This window comes from Myotis davidii, unplaced genomic scaffold (assembly GCF_000327345.1).
Source record: "Myotis davidii unplaced genomic scaffold, ASM32734v1 scaffold526, whole genome shotgun sequence".
NCBI lineage: Eukaryota > Metazoa > Chordata > Mammalia > Chiroptera > Vespertilionidae > Myotis > Myotis davidii.
The window spans coordinates 415562-433004 of NW_006296797.1; the positions used below are offsets into that span (position 1 = coordinate 415562).

General features: G+C 45.5%; 1 protein-coding gene across 1 annotated transcript in view; it reads left to right on the forward strand.

The window, feature by feature from the left end:
- The window catches only part of ARFGEF2 (ADP ribosylation factor guanine nucleotide exchange factor 2), a 91021-nt gene extending 82971 nt beyond the window's left edge, over positions 1–8050 (forward strand). The window contains exons 37-40 of the mRNA XM_006772492.2: positions 551–719; positions 1734–1872; positions 4129–4246; positions 4797–8050. Of these exons, the coding sequence (XP_006772555.1) occupies positions 551–719; positions 1734–1872; positions 4129–4246; positions 4797–4973 (603 nt within the window). The 3' untranslated portion in view covers positions 4974–8050. The remainder of the gene's footprint in view (positions 1–550; positions 720–1733; positions 1873–4128; positions 4247–4796) is intronic.
- The last annotated feature ends 9393 nt before the right edge of the window (positions 8051–17443 follow it).

Below are 17443 nucleotides of genomic sequence, written 5' to 3' on the forward strand. Positions count from 1 at the left end.
TTGGAAAACACAGTTGTTGAACTTAACCCTTTGTTCACTGTAAGCATGTATAGACGCGGGGGGTTCTGTTTTGGATGTGTGGCAGTTAAATGGTTAAGTTCATTCATCACCTGATGAAGCTAAAGATTCCAGTTAGGCTTTGCTTAATAATTTCTGCTTTACAGGGAGTATATTTTGAGACTTACACTTTCTGTCACAGAAAATACTACAGTTTGATTTTGCCATTTTCCAATTTCTTTATAAAATAAAAAGAGAACAATGCACTCCTGTAGTGAAATAATTGGAGAAATATACAGTGTTCGTGCCCTGAAGGCAATACTGACCAAACTGAAACATTGGCCAGCAAAGCCCTCCACTGTGCAAGAGCTCAGAATATTCTCTCACCAGACAGTGTGCAGAGTCTAAGTGGGAAGTAGTTCAGGGTGTTGAGGAATGCAGTCTGTCTTACACAGAGGACAGGACTTTTGGAGAGTATAAATCCCTGTATCAGATATTACAATGTCCAGAACCATTTCATCTTCCTTACTTAGTGCTCTGTCCTCCCCTCTAGCAAGACACGCTGGATGCGGACATCCACATAGAGACGGAGGATCAGGGCATGTATAAGTGCATGTCTTCCCAGCACCTCTTCAAGCTGTTGGACTGCTTGCAGGAGTCCCATTCATTCTCAAAAGCCTTCAACTCCAATTACGAGCAGCGAACTGTCCTATGGCGAGCAGGTGAGGACACACAGCAGATAGGACAGGTGGCCACAGTGGTTATCACCTTAACGCCTTTGGGAGGTTCCTGATATTGTACACATAGCTGCAATAACTTACCAACTATTTCCATGCTTGAGGGAGAAAGAAATTGCTGGATAGATTTTATTGCAGTACCAGGAACATTGCCTGGCTTGTGAGAGATTCTCAGTAAGTTTTTGATGGAAAAACAAGTTGAAAGAGAATTGAATTGATGTAGTAAATAAAAAAAAATTTTTACATTAGATTAAAATTATGTAGTTATATGATGATATAATAAGTGTAGTAGTCTAGGAGAAACAAAGCATTCATACATTTTCTGAAGCTTTTAGGGGTCCACTCTCTTCCTCACCTCCAAAAATATTTACATAAATCCTGGGGTGATGGTGGGAGGCTCATTTTTTTAATTTGCACAATAGTGATACTTTATATAATTTTTGTATTACCATTACTTTAATCCCCAAATGCCTATTTTAACCCACAATTTTTAAACCTCATTTTTCTCTATGACTTTAAAATACCAGATGTGTTGTCTTTGCCTATTATAAGGTCTTGCCTCTGAGAGTGGGTTACACATCTCTGTGGTTGATTGGTACTGCTTTGTTTAAGAAAATGTGTTCTTATGCGTGCTTTGTATGGGAGGGCGGGGCGGGGGGGGGAGTTCTTGGAACATGCGAGAATCTTGAGAAGCTGAAACAAATGGCTTCACCAGCCAGTGAGCAGAGTCTAAGGGAGCAGAGAGCAGGCAGAGAGAGCGAAGTGTGTCTTACACAGAGCACGGGTGAGCTGTCCTGACTGCCTTGACCTGGTATCATAGTTGAGCCGTATTAAGAATGTAAGCTCCCCCCCAAACCCCCGCCGCCCTCCCCGAATCAATGAAAACACTTTAAAAAAACAGCTGTTTGGGTACTTTTTACTGGATTAGATTAGCTTCCCAGATGATTTTTCAGCAGTAACCTAGAATGTGCACAATTTCAGTGACTATTTGATCTCTAGGTTTTAAAGGCAAGTCTAAACCCAATCTTCTAAAACAAGAAACCAGCAGCCTGGCCTGTTGTCTGAGGATCCTGTTTCGAATGTATGTCGATGAGAACCGCAGGGATTCCTGGGAAGAAATACAGCAGCGACTCTTAAAGTAAGAAAATTGGTTTCTGATTAAATTTCTTATATGTAATACACAAAATGCACCACCGCAATACCGTGAATTGAGAAGAGTAGGAGAAAAGTACCTCTACACTGATGTCCTTTCAAACTGTTTTCCTTCTCTTTGGTGACTTTTCATTTTCACTTTTCTTAATGCCCTGAAGGTGGCAGGGCCGCATTTCTTTGATTTGTAATTTTCTCAAGGTACAGAAAAAGGGGCAGTGAAACGTGCCCTGGACTCAGAGTCAGCAGGCCTGGAGTGAAGTCCTTGCTAGGTTCTCTTTCAAGCACTGTCAGCCCTAACATCCTATCATTTCTTTTTTCCAAGAGGAATGTATTAAATCATACAGATGCCAGAATGCACTTAGTTTGATTATGGGGGAGACAGTGGGATGCCATTGAGAGCTCCCCAGGCAGAAAAAGTAGATTTTTGCCACCCAGCTTCTTGGGCAACTGTGAGCAAGATGCTATGTCAGAGCCTCCATTTACACCTTTTTTTCTTTTTAACATAGTTTTATTGACTTCAGAAAGGAAGAGAGAGGGAGAGAGAGATAGAAAAAATCACTGATAAGAGAGAATCATTAATTAGCTGCCTCCTGCACACACTCTTCTGGGGATTGAGCCTGCAACCCAGCCATGTGCCCTGACTGTGAATCAAACCATAACTCTTGGTTCATAGGTCAACACTCAACTGCTGAGCCATGCAGACCTGGTTCCGTTTACACCTTTAAGATTTAAAACCAGCAGTAAGCACTGCTACCCCTGTGCATCCGTGTGATAAGACTCGCTCCCAGCACTCCTGGTGGGCTGTATTGACAGGCTCTTTCTGGAAATCAGGTGTCGTTATAAATCAGGAACCTAAAAATGTTCACTTCTTTGCGTCAGTAATCCACTATTACAGAATCTATTTAAGAAAATATCTAGAATATAGGAACAGGTATTCCCATGCATAATATTAATTGTCGGCTTATAAAAAGAAAACATTTAAAACAGCTCAAATGTGAAATTAAATTACAGTATAATCTATACTAGAATACTATTATGCAACCATTAAAAATAGTTTTTAAAAAATATTTTCCCTGATGTGGAAATCAAAAAAAAGCAGATGTAAAACTATGTATACTTAGGATTTTCAGCAGTGTTGTTTTTTATTAATCATAAACAAAAAAGTTGGAAGGAAATACTAAGCCAAAATATTGTCATGTGTCCTTCAGGACAATAGAATTATGGATATTTTCCTCCTTTTTACTTTTATACACTTTTCCACCTCTTACAATGAGAGTATATGACTAACAAGTAATAAACTGAAAAAAGAATTAAAGGGCACACCCATTGCTCATTTCAACAGAGATTTACCTGCATAGTGGTGTAAAGTTTCTCTAAAGAAGATACGTAAATGTTTTTTTTTTAATATATTTTATTGATTTTTTACAGAGAGGAAGGGAGAGAGATAGTTAGAAACATCGATGAGAGAGAAGCATCGATCAGCTGCCTCCTGCACATCTCCTACTGGGGATGTGCCCGCAACCAAGGTACATGCCCTTGACCGGAATCGAACCTGGGACCTTTCATTCCACAGGCCGACGCTCTATCCACTGAGCCAAACCGGTTTCGGCGATATGTAAATGTTTTTAGCATAACATGTTTAAAATGTTAGCAATCGCCAAAACCGGTTTGGCTTGGTGGATAGAGCGTCGGCCTGCAGACTGAAAGGTCCCAGGTTCGATTCCGGTCAGGGGCATGTACCTCGGTTGCGGGCACATCCCCAATAGGAGATGTGCAGGAGGCAGCTGATCGATGTTTCTCTCTCATCGATGTTTCTAACTCTCTATCTCTCTCCCTTCCTCTCTGTAAAAAATCAATAAAATACATTTTTAAAAAAATAAAATGTTAGCAATCATATGTGATATGAGAAGAGAAAGGCAGGTTATAATTAACTGTGGATAATAAGCTCTCATGCTTTTTGTGCTGCAAACACTGATTGAGCCCCAGCTGTGTGCCGGGCTGGAGCTTAGCTGACATTTAACATACGTAGCCCCTTTAATCTTCACAACAGCCCCTTGAGTTGGTATAGTTACTTATCCCCATTTTACAGCTGAGGAAACTGAGGCTCAGCAATTTGCTCAAGATGGTTTGCACAGCCAGAGCAGGTGCTTGGTAAATGCTCACTGTGAGAGTAAAGCATTCTCTGCTCAGTAGAACGTGAGTTGCTCATCCTTCGTTCCGTGTGCCCTTCTGATTCTTCCAGTGTGTGCAGTGAGGCGCTTGCCTACTTCATCACCGTGAACTCTGAAAGCCATCGGGAGGCCTGGACAAGTCTCCTGCTGTTACTCCTCACAAAAACCCTCAAAATAAACGATGAAAAGGTAAGCAAATAAACTGTGTCTCCACTAGGACATGGGTTTGGGTTGGCTTTTTATTCATAGTGCGAGTTAACTATCTTCTCAACTCTTCCAAGGATGGTGACATAACTAGTACCATTGTACATGCGTTGGGGAGGTTAGTTCATGACAGACACTGGAAGCCTGAGGTTATTGGGTTTTTCTCTCGCAGAACCCAGCTGGGAAAGGCTGACATTGAAGCCATAGCAACATGCATGCTATTCAGCGCTGTGGTGGTCTTCAGTGAGGCTGTGTTGGAAGAGATTGAGATTGGGCAGCACCGGTCTAGCACTGGGAACTTGCTTTACTAAAACTAAAGTTGACTTTTGTAGCAAGCCTATCCCTAAGTTTGTGTTTGGAGTTAAATATAAGGAAAAGAAGTTTCAGTTGGCAAATTTTTTTGCACCAACTTTCTAATAGCAAAAAAGCACCAATACTGCAAGAAGTTCCAGATAGAGGTGAATACTTCCGTAAAACGAGTGCCAAAAATCAGTTCTTTGTCTAATTTACTCTCTCTCCTCTCTCCCACCTCAAGTTTAAAGCACATGCTTCAAAGTACTACCCCTACTTGTGTGAAATTATGCAGTTTGACCTGATCCCTGAGCTCCGGGCAGTCCTGCGGAAATTCTTCCTACGGATAGGTGTTGTGTATAAGATATGGATCCCAGAAGAGCCGTCACAGGCAGCAGGCACCCTGTCACCAGTGTGGTAGCCCTGGCCCTGCTGCCCTCAGAACACTCGCCACGCCACCTCTGCTGGCACATCTCCCGAAGGGGCAGATCCTAGAGACAAGGAGTCAGCATCTTGGCGCTCAGGATGGTCTGGATAAAGCCGGCCTCTGCGCTGGTCCCTCAGCGTCCTGAACAGGGCGTGTGTTGTATGAAACTGCTGCAGACCCAGTTAGCACAGCGGGTGGGGAGTCTCTCATCTCCGTCATTCCATTCCCTGACTGAACTGTCGGTCAGACCTGTCGCTGCACGTGCTGTCCTCTCTAGGGACGTCCCATGATTGACTGGAACCATTTTGTCAGAGGAAGTTGCTCTCCTTTAAAATACTGGACATAGCTGTATCGGTTCGTGACTATTAGAGTCTGTTAATAAAATTTCTTGTAACGGCCAAGTGCCACCTAAGATGCTGGGTTTTGTTGTTGTTTGAGTATGTTAGACAAGTTTGAGTGTTTGTCAGTTGTGAGTCAGCTGCAATAGGTTAGTTTGGGGAGATGTAGGGGACAAAAGGAGGGTGTTTTCCCTGTTCTGTTTATGTCTGAGTGATTTTTAAAGTATTTTACAAAAACATATTATTGAAGATTTGATTAAGGCAGAGTTTCGTGATTAAGTTAGACAAGCGTGCAAGGTTAAAATGTAGTGCCTCCTGGCTCTGCCTGTTTTAGTAACTTGAGGAGAGAGACTATAGGGGGAAAAAAATTTAATGAAGATGATTAGCCTTCCTTGAAGTAAGTACTTGTGGTGGATGGGTATCAAATTAAATTTCCAGGATACATTGTCCATCTCACACACTGAAATCTAATATATGAAGTAGTAATTTAAGAACTAATTTATATTTGCGTAAACCTTTTATTTGTACCTCAGAATCGTGAGTGGACCAATGGTTAGTGTCCCTCTCTGCACAGTCCCCAGTGCAGGGTCCTCGAGAGAGGGCAGTGGCTGTGCGGGAGACGGTTGCTCTGAACCTCCTCAGGCCCGTGTGCGGGTCCAACCAGAGCAGACCCGTGCTGTTGTGGGGCCGGCACAGCTGGTCTGTGACCTTGGCAGGAGGCGGCATGGCCCAGTGCTTCTGCTGACCTGAGCCCAGGAGCTGAATTCTTTGGAAGGTTCAATTCTGAGGCCCTTTCTGTGTTAACAATGGTGCAATATTCTTAGCTGCAGTAGACCTGGATTCTGACGCATCTTATGTGAAAGCGGGCAGTGTACAGGTCGGCCCAAAGCCTGCGAGCAGGATATTTGGAAGTTCATGTTGTTGTGAGTCCGTGAGAAAGAGCACACCTCATTCTTGGCCCTCTCGCCCACTGCTCACCAAGAGCAGCTCAGCATCAGGAAAGGTGTTACACAGTTTTTAACGCATTCAGACTTCTGCCTACGCCCGTTAGTCCTGTAAATTGGGTTGTATCGATGTCAACTCTGGTGCCTTAGAAGTTAGTAAGTTGGGAACCTATCTATAAAAGCAGATTTTTTTTTCTTTATAGAGAAGGATTTCTGGTGCTTTTGTTTATTAAGAAACCCATTTCTTAAACGTTTTTCTTTTTAACAGCCTTGAGAAATGTTTGGTTTGGGCCAGCAGTACTCTACTTTTTTCTTTCTCCAAAAGTGTTTTCATTTCTTTACCAAAGGAAAAAAGCAGGCTTATGTTTTTACATTATTTACACACATTTAAGAGGAACTATATAACAGGAAGGGACACGGGAGAGCACATTGGACTGACTTGTCTTGAGTCCCTTACATCTTGGCACTGAACGTGGGAGCTCCGTTCTAAGACTGACTGACTCCTGGTACGATGGTCTGTCACAGCCCCAACAAGTCAGTCATCTCCATCGACATTTGTACTAAAGGCATAAATGGGGAACACGCATGTTCATTACATTTTCGGTACAGCTGCACCCCTAATTGGGATTTTTCCTTTCCTTCTGAGATTGTCATATGACATTTGCTTCCTCGAAGGTGACTGCAAGACTTTTCCAGTATATTCCTGCCTTCTCTTTAATTTTTGCCTCCTTTTGCGGAGTAAAAAATGTGTAGTACATTCTGTTACATACTGAAACATTCAGGCTTCCATTTCTTTTTAACTTTATCTTTTAAATGATTCAATTTTCTAAATGAGGCGTTTGAATTGTACCAGCGTGGACTTTTAAACACTGGACGTAAAACCATGAAGGGTAATTTTTCTTGTCTCCGGACCGTGACCTACAGAGGAAATCCGTTACCTCCAGTAATAAGCCATTCAGCCTAAATTCCACTTCTGTGTCGTGGTGAACGTGGCTGGTGCCACTCAAACACTAGTGAGAAGGGTGTGTGTGGCTCACAGCACCGGGCCAGGGCACCATGTGTTAACAAAGTGGAGGAGCAGAGGGAAGCGTTTCCAAGGCCTTACTTTCCCAGAATGCTTTAAGTGTTGAGTATATGTGCTGGGTCTCCAGAGAAGTTTTTGTTACTTCTGCTTTGCGCAGTTTTGTTCTTCTTCATTGTCCTTCATAGAAATCACCAGCTTTGGTATCTTAACAACAAACAGATGGGAAATTTTATTTCAAATCTGTATCTTTAGAATCAAACACACTTTTCCCCTGGTACTCGCACATACAACCAAAGAATATACATTATGGGAATTGTATAATATCTGGAAACACAACATTTTCCGCTGACAGGTGACTTTTGTACAAAACGCAAAAAGAAAAAAACTTTTTTGTGGTTCCTTTGTGATTATGGCTATACATTTAGTAGTCTTTAGTAGTTATTAAAGGAACCTGTTGACAAAAGTATGACCATCTCATTCAGATGTTTGTTGTTATGATGCAAATGGTATTGGTTTAAACAGAAGCTGGATTCTCAGCTTTTAAACAAAAACTGCATTTTTTGAATTCTGTTTCTATATTTGTGTTAAGATAAACATAGCTTGAACTCACATGAAATCTTGGAGTTTTGCCATCAGCAGCTTTGTAGTTTGGGAAACAAAGAAACCAAAGCTGAATATTTAAAAGAATGAATATATCTGGAAATCCTTGCTGTCATAAAAAGACGCTCATCAAAGGTCTCGTTTTTCTCAGTGTTCTAATTTTTTTTTAAATTTTATCTGCATATTTGCATCAAATATTTCTTTATGTGCAAAATATATGTTTTACCTTCTTAAAATGCCTAAACGTTAATAGCTACTTTTGTTTAATCTATACACGATGATTAAGTGCATTTAATATTGGTAATTTAATGAAAAGCATTCCTTGCCCAATGGATGTATACATTTTTGAAAGAATAAGCAGAATTATATAATATGAAATGCTATGTAAAGTTTTCTATGTAAAATATTATGTATAATATGTTAAAATATCCCATGCTTTAATCAGGTGGTAAATCAATAAAGTTTTAAAAAGTAAAGCTGATTTTCATGGAGTAATTCATATGTATATCAAGCCATAGTTTGGGGTTAGTTTGTTCTTACGGTAGCTATCGCTTGTAGTTTAATAATGGGAGACTATTTTCAATATGTTTTTATTGACTTTTTAGAGAGAGAAGGGGGAGGGATAGAAATGTTGATGAGAGAGAAACATCAATCGGCTGCTTCTGAACATTCCCTACTAGTGATGGAGCCCACAAACCCGGCATGTGCCCTGACTGGGAATCGAACTGGTGACCTTTTGGTTCCTGGGTTGATGCTCAACTGCTGAGCCACACCAGTCGAACAATGGGAGAATATTAATTATGGGTTTGGGATTTTTTTGAGTATGGTTCCCCTTTTCTCCCTCCCTCCCTACCCCGGGAAAGTGGGGGAAATCCAGTCATGAGACAATTCTTATTTATCTCTTGAACCCACTGTCGCTCATTAATTAGTTTGATCAGTGCATCTGTTCCCAAGAAAAGACAGATATCGCCTCTTGCTGGCATTGAGGGCAAGATTGCAGTGGGAGACGCACAGGGTAGCCAACTGGTCATTGAGTGGGAGGCCATTCTAAGGTTCACCCAGGATGCCCGCTTATGCAGACAGTAAGCTCGAGGCCTGGCTTCTCTGCCTCCGAATACAAAATCCATTCTTTCCGAAATATTCTAAAGTTGTAGATCATTATTGTACTGAAAATGCCCCACTGCTGGAATCGACTGATACGTTGTCATCCTTACTGATTCTCTGGAGTAAAACTCGGCGGCCCTACACTTCAGGAGCTCCCCGTGCGGGCTTACAGGAGGACAGCCCTTTCTCTGGCCAAGGCTTCTACAGAGTATCTCGCCGGAGCAGATGGAGGCTGGGTTTTATGTAGAGCCGTCGCTTCCAGTTCTGTCCTCGGGACAGTGGCAACTTTGGTCGTCACCTGGGGTTGGGGGTGGGGGTGTATTGCTACTGACACCTAGTTAATAGAAGCTGCTAAACAGGCTGCTGAACAGCCCCCCATAAGGACTTGCCCAGCCCCAATGTCAATAGTGCTGAGGTCGAAAAGACTCAGCTGAAGTGACTTCCTGAGTCCATAAAGGCTTCTTCAGCTTGGTTTGTGGGGCCTACAAGTCCACCTGTGCCGCATACTCTCGGCATACCTTGGCCTTCCTGTTAAAAAAAGTCACTTTCTGTTAAAAAAGTCACTTCTTTTTTTAAAAAGTCACTTCTGCTTACCCACTTTACCAAGGAAGCTTGCTGAGGTCACTAGTTGGGGAAGGACCAGCTCGACTTGATTTAAAGTGCTACTTATTTAAGGATTTTGAAAGATAATGTGAGCATTATACTGCATTTGTACTCTGCCAACAGACGGGAACACATTTTAGGCAAAAGTAAGTTTCCATTTTCAAAGGACCAGAGTGGTTCCCGGGAATTTTTGCAAACTTATTTAAACATGCCTGTTGTCCAGTTTAAGAACTCTGCTGAATTGTCCTTGGGTAGCTCTTTGTGTCATTTCTTGGGAGTTTCCAGCTGAGTAAATGCAACTGTATGCCCACAGCAAAAGGAAAGGAGAAAGGACAGGGCTGCCCCAAGGATTCTGGGAAAAATGATTTTAGTGGTTTTTTTTAACGCCTATTTCCAGACAAACGCTGACCTTATCTGGTGCTCAGCTGACAATTGAGTCTTTGAGGAAAGTTTTAAATAAGTCAATTTTCTTTTTTTCCCCAGAGACTCCCAATCTTTACATAAAGCTTCTATAGCAGCGGTTCTCAACCTGTGGGTCCTGACCCCTTTGGCGGTCGAATGACCCTTTCACAGGGGTCGCCTAAGACCATCCTGCATATCAGATATTTACATTACGATTCACAACAGTAGCAACATGACAGTTATGAAGTAGCAACGAAAATAATTTTATGGTTGGGTTACAACATGAGGAACTGTATTTAAAGGGCCAGAAGGTTGAGAACCACTGTTCTATAGCATCCTCTTCATTAACCTAATTCAGATTTGCTTAAAGAATTTATCTTGATTTATTCTAAGAAATACTCGTGTGACCTGGAACTAATATAAAATAATATTGAGTTTCTGCACAGCAAAAGAAACATCAATGAAATGAAAAGAGAGAGCCCACTGTATGGGAGAACATATTTGGCAATGATACATCTGATAAAGGGTTAATATCAAAAATATATGAAGAACTCATACAACTTAACAAAAGGAAGACAAGCAATCCAATTAAAAAATGGGCAAAGGACTAAATAGACACTTCTTCAAAGTGGACATACAGATGGCCAAGAGACATGAAAAAATGCTAAAAGTCACTGATCATCAGAGAGATGCACATTAAAATGACAATGAGGTATCACCACACACCTGTCAGAATGGCTACCATCAACAAATCAACAAATGACAAGTGCTGGTAAGGAAGTAGAGAAAAGGAAACCCTTTAAGTGAAATAAGCCAGTCAGAGAAAGACAAGTATCACATGATTGCACTCATATGTGGAAGGTAAGTAACAAAATAAACTGATGAATGGAGTGGATCCAGGTATGTGGAAGCATGGAACAGAGTGTGGAATCTCAGAGGGACGGTGGGAGGTAATCAACCAAAGACTGTGTATGCATCTATGCATAACCCATGGACACAGACAATAGGTTGCTGAAGGCCTGGGGTGGGACAGGGGGCTGGGGGCGTACTAGAGGGGTTCAATGAGGGGAAAGGGGGGACATATGTAATACTTTCAACAACATAGAATTTTTTAATATATTTTTATTGATTTCAGAGAGGAAGGGAGAGGAAGAGAGAGATGGAAACATCAATGATGAGAGGGAATCATTGATTGGCCGAAAGAATTATTAAAAAAAATAAAATAATGTTGAATGTCAATTGTAATTGAAAATTTTAAAAAGAGAGAAATACCCATGTGTTCTAGTAAATATGTTTGCTTAAGTGGATTTTAGCTCAAATAATGGCCTATTGGTTTTCTTCTCCAGAGGGCTAGGGGTTTTGGAAAAGAAGCGAAAACCAAGCACTGCCAGTAGGCGAGGCCAGTGGGCAGAAGATGGAAGCTGCAAGAACTCTTCCTGCAGAAGGGATTGTGCTAACTCTCTGCCCTTTGGGCACTATGATAAGCAGGCTATAAATATCACTTCTGGGTTTACTGTACTCCAGGCACTAAGTGAAAACAGCCCTATGAGTATGTAGCAGTATTAGACCTTCATTTAAAAATATATATATTATTGATTTTAGAGAGAGAGGAAGGGAGAGAGAAAAACATCAATGTGAGTTAGAAACATTGATTGGTTGCCTCTCGTATGCGCCCCAACTGGGGATCGAGCCCACAAACCTTGCATGTGCCCTGACCAGGAATCGAACAGACAACCCTTCTGTGCTTGGAATGACGCTCCACCAACTAAGCCACACTGGCCAGGCTAGACCCCCATTTTTTAGACAAGGAAACTGAGGCCCAGAGGGGCCCATGAGGCTGTGTAACTGGATCTCCGAGGTGAGAAGTGGCAGAGCTGGCCTCAGACCCAGGCTCTGTCTTCAGAGCACACCAGCCAGTCTGGGAGGAGGGGTCACCAAGCAGAACATAGTGCTGGTCTCTGAGGAGCTTATGTCCCAAGGCCCCTGTTTATAAGTTGAACTGCTCGGTGTAAACTGCAAACACCTGAGTTAGAGATGGTGGGGTCATGCCTTGGACCGTCTCACACTCTGCAGAAGTGAGGACAAGGACCTGACTAGCAGAGATGAAGAGGAAGAGAGTGCTGAGGTTGGGCCAGTGTGCCCTTGCTTTCTCCTGCCCTAGTCTCACCCCTTTTCCATCAATTCATAAACTGCCTTCCTTTTTCCACTTTACTGAACAACTGAGTAGTCCTGACTTTTTTAGAGCTCACACCTACGCCTACCTCAGGGTTTCTGCCCTTGCTGTTCCCGCTGCCTGGAATGCTCTCTCCCCAGATCGCCCCATGGCTGGCTTCTCCTCCTCCAGGGCTCAGGCCAAGCGCTAACTCCTCAGTTGCCTCCCGTGCCTCCTCGGGGCCCAGCACCATCTGCAGGGCTCTGTCTGAGGCCCGTCTTCGCGCTAGAAAGTAAGCCTGTAAGGGCAGGAACCGTAACTGTTCTGTGTGTGAGTCTCACCAGCTCGAGCTCAGTACCGGACTCATAATGGGCACTCAATTAATTTTTGGTGAAATAGCGCAGGGATCTTTTTTTAAATGGAAATTCTAGGATGGTCACAGAACAATGCCTGAGTTCAAGAGTCTTCATTTCCTGTGCTTTCTTGGGTTGCTGGCACGTGCCCTCTCCATTCGCCTTGCTCAGCGCGAGGAGGAAGCTGCTGCCTGAAGGCCCGCTTCCCCTCCAGGCCTTACTTCCGCAGAGAGTTCTGGATGGCGCCGGGCCTCAAATCCTAAGGCCACAGGAATTCACAGGGCTCTGGGTTGAAGCTCCACATTCCTGAACTGCTTTGGTCTAACCCCCTCTCGCTCTCCCAAAGGAGGAAAGGAAACATCCTCCCGCTGGCCTTGCCTATCGATCACTTTACGTGCTCTCGCCCTCTCAACCGCTGTTGGGCCTCTCTCGTTTCCGTGGTAGCACCTGGCAGCGAAGTAACGGTGACAGGAATAACCATTTATTGGATTCTTAATGTGCAAGGCATTTGCTCTGCACATATCGTCCCCTTTAATTCTCACCACACCAGAAGGTTAGGTACTATTACCCTCGTCACACCCCATTTTTTATAGAGGGGTACCTGGGGCTCAGAGAGGTTGGTAACCTCGCCTAAGGCCACACAGCTCGATTTAAAACCTGCAGTCTAGCCCTAGCTCGTTTTGCTCAGTGGATAGTGTTGGCCTGTGGACTGAAGGGTTCGATTCCGGTCAAGGGCACATGCCCGGGTTGCGGGCTCGATCCCCAGTGTGGGGCATGCAGAAGGCAGCCGATCAATGATTCTCTCTCATCATCAATGTTTCCATCTCTTTCTCCCTCTCCTTTCCTCTCTGAAATAAATAAAAATATATTTTTTCAAAACATAAAGCCTGCAGTCTGGCTCTAGAGACTGCCTCTTGAGCACTGCCCTCACCACCTCTCAGTGCTGACTATCCCCATCCCTTCCCTGCACTGCAGCCCTCCCTGATGCTCCCTTCAATCCCCCCCAAGGAGGGGCCTCCCACAAAGGATCTGCTGTCTGTTGGGTAGAGATCACTGTGTCATTGGGCACTGCCCCAGTGGTGGGAGCACAGCACAGTACTGACATCTGCTGGCTGTGGAGCAGAACTGCAAATGTGGGCTCAAGTTAATAACCTTTTGAATAAAACGCATTGTCAAATGCCCTAGCCAGTTCCTCAGTGGTTAGAGCATCAACCCACTGACTGAAGGGTCCCAGGTTCGATCCGGTCAAGCGAAAGTACCTCAGTTGCAGGTTGGACCCCCAGCCCTGGTGGGGCCGCGTGCAGGAAGCAACCAATCAATGTGTCTCTCTCTCTCACATCAATGTTTCTCTCTGTGTGTGTCTCTCCTCCCTTGCACTCTCTCTAAAAAAAAAATCAATGGAAAAGATATCCTCTGCGAAGGATTAACAAAACAAAAACACATTGTTAAGTGGTAGACTTCATTAAGAAGAAATTGCATGGTCCCAGCCGGTGTGGATCGTGATTAGAGCACCAGCCAGGATGCCAAAGGGTCTCAGGTTTGATTCCTGTTCAGGACACAACCAATCGATGTGTCTCTCTCACTCTCGATATCTCCCCCCCCCTCTCTCTCTCCCTCCCTCCCTCCCTCCCTCCTCCCTCCATTCCTCCCTTCCACTCTCTCTAAAAATCAATGGAAAAAATATCCTCGGGTGAGGATTAACAACAAAAAGGCCATGTTTTTCATAGCTACTTCAGCTTTCATCTGAATTAACACAGTTACTAGTCCTTGTTGGGTTAGGTCAGGAGGTAAACACGTTCCCATAATGGGTTTCTAGCATCATTCACACATAAATTTCCTTTTACAAGATTCCTTTTCCACAAACCTTCTACAGCTTCCCTTGTCCTTCTTAGTTTGTCTCTTTTTCCTCATTCACAAATAACCAACTTATTGGGACAAACTAGTTTTTTAACTTCTCTCAGCAATTCATATATCCTTTTCCTTCCTTCTGCAATAACATCCCTTCAAAATTTCAAAAGATAAGCAATTAAATGAGGATTGTTGATGATACAAAAGTTATCTTTTTTGTTGTTGTTAATCCTCACCCAAGAATATTTTTCCATTGATTTTTAGAGAGAGCAGAAGGAAGAAGGAGAGACAGAGAGAGAGAAACATCAACAAGAGGGAGACACATGATTGCCCAGCAAGCAGTGCTACTGTAAGAAAGGTCCACTTAGAATCGTGGCCATCGTGCCAAAGCTAAATCTGAGAAGGTGGTAGCTGTTGCTGCAGCCGCAGTCTCATCCACAAAACCCACGGCTCCCTCCCGGGATGTCAAGGAGCCTGACGGCCAGGGCTCGGGTCTTATCGCGGCCGCTGGCTCTTAGGCAAGTGCTTACACTCTAATGAAATAGCATAGCGACCTCTCAGTAAGCATCAGACGCCATCGCCTCAGACAGCTGTCACCGCCATCCTAACGGAAGTCTGAAGATCCTGGAGACAGAAACTCGCCCTCCTGCCTCCTCATCCCTGGATGTGCCATATTCGGGGCTATATACGAATCTACATGTTTTCTGAAAAAAGGGGGATACAGCTTAAAGCGCCCATGGATCCAGAAAAAAACAAGAACCCCTGTCAGGGAGGCAGGGGGGACGGTTCAAATGTTGCCAGACAGGGTGAGAGTGTGCATGGAAGGTGGGTCTTAGGTTGGCCCCGGGGGTTCCACTATCCCCTCCATGGCCGTCTCTGTCCATCTTGGTCAGAGTCGGAGCCTGGGTCTTGTCAAGGAGCCAACCACCAGCCGTTTGCCCTGATGTCTACGCATCAAGTCTGCAGCCATACAAAGGAGGGAAAACACACTTCACCCAGAGGGAAATGGGCAGGATCTCTTGGGATTTCTTTTTTAAGAACCTAAAAACGTCTGAGCGGTCAGGGCCTGACCATGCACCCTGCTGGGGTGGGCAGGGTGTGTAACCAGTGTTCCTCAAACTGTAACCTGCAGTCTGGCTGGCGTGGCTCAGTGGTTGAGCGTCAACCTAGGAACCAGGAGGCCACAGTTCGATTCCCAGTCAAGGCACAAACCCAGGTTTCGGGCTCAATCCCCAGTAGGGGTTGTGCAGGAGGCAGTCGATCAATGATTCTCTCTCATCATTGATGTTTCTCTCTCTCTCCTCTCTGATTTTTCTCTCTCTCTCTCTCTCTCTCTCTCGTCTTCCTCTCTGAAATCAATAAATATTTATCTTTAAGAAACTGTAACATGCACACAAATCCCTGGAGATCTTATTAAAATTTAGATTCTGACGCAGGAGCTCTGAGGTGGGGGCTGAGATTCAGTATTGCTAACAAGCTCCTGCATGATGCCAGCTGCTGGCCTGTGACCCTCACTGGGATCCATGGGCCTCTGAAACCCTCTCCTGGCCTCCTCTCCCAAGCCCTGCTCATGGTGGCCCCGGCTCCTGGATTCCCTCAGCCCAGCACACAGCTCCAGCTCACTGGGAAACACCATCACTGGCAGCGTTGAATTTTATATGAAGGGGAAACCTCCATGTCTGCAGCTTCTTCCCTGGGCTCCCTGAACCGAGGTGGTGGGCAGAGCCAACCTTCCTGTGCCCCGAGGTGGCCTGGGTGAAAGTACACCGCGATGCCCAGGAAGCACCAGTTGGACCCAGACCTGCCACCTGGGTCTTTTCTCTCCAGTGGGAGAACGACAGCATAGAACTGCCACCTGGGGCAGCCTCTAGGGCAGTGGCAGGGCCTCCCCATGCGCCGAGGGGTCCTGGGTGTGTCTGAGGGTCAGTGTCAGGGCCAGGAGGCTGTCCTTGGGAGTCCTGCTGGAGAAGCACTGACACAGCAGGTGGGTAAAAAAATGGGGGCGGGCTGGGGGGGGGGGGGCTGCCTGCCTGGAAGCAGCACATTGTGGAAATGGCAGGGTCATGTGTGGCTAGGGGTGGCAAGTGTCGGGGAGCGTGCAGCGGGCTCTGCGTGGTCCTGGGGGCCCTCTTGAAGGAGATTGAGGGCAGCAGGGAGCCGTGCAGAGGTCTGAAGAGGGGGTGACCTGGTCAGGGTGTGACCTGCGGTCAGATGTGGAAATGGAGGCAGGAGCCAAGTCAGGTAGAGGCTGGGCAGAGGCTGGATGGGTGGGGAGGGGCGTGTGGGGGAGGTGACGGAGGGACTTCAGAGCTGTGAGGATGAGAGGGGCCGTAACTGGGGCAGGGCACCTGCATCCTGGCTTCTCTGAAGGAAGTGCTGGCGGCCCTGTCCCCAGCCCAGCCGCTGGGCAAATGTGTGCAAGGTGCAGGGAGGGGTTGAGGCAGAGCAGGGGCAGATTCAGTTCCGGGGCCCAGCACCCAGCTGGGCCTGGCCCTGGCGGGTTCAGGTGTGAATTCAGTGGGGGTTTGAGCAAGTGTCTCTGAGTCCCTGGCCTCAGTTTCCCTGCCTTAAAGTCCAGGACTGGACTTGTGAGTCTGACCCGGGGTCTGGGCAGTCCCTGCTGTGGGCAGAGAAAAGGAAGGGCCCTTGGCACAGCCTGGCCCACATCAGAGCCTCTGGGATGGGTGTGCAGTGCCCGGCTCAGCTGTGGGCTTTTCTTTCAAGGGACACACATTGGGCTGGGGCTGCCTTGCATTCACTGAGAGCAGGAAATTCAGACAACGGTGCTTCTTCTCCCTGGAAAAGGTGGTTGGCAAGTGCCTGGAGTTGGCCCATCTGGAGTTTCCAGGGCTCTGGGCCTTCCTCACTCTGTCAGCGGAATTCAGCAGCCTTCTGCCACCTGGGACAGACAGACGGGAGGCCCTGCTCCAGCCCTTCCAGTTACTAAGCTCCTCCCAGCCCAGGATCTCATCTTGGCATCCCCGATGCAGGCAGGACGGGAATTAAGGATCCTATGTCCTTGGAAACTGAGGCCCCGAGTGGAGAAATGACTTGCCCAAGCGCATACAACTAGTCAGGGCCGGCCTGGACTCTGCC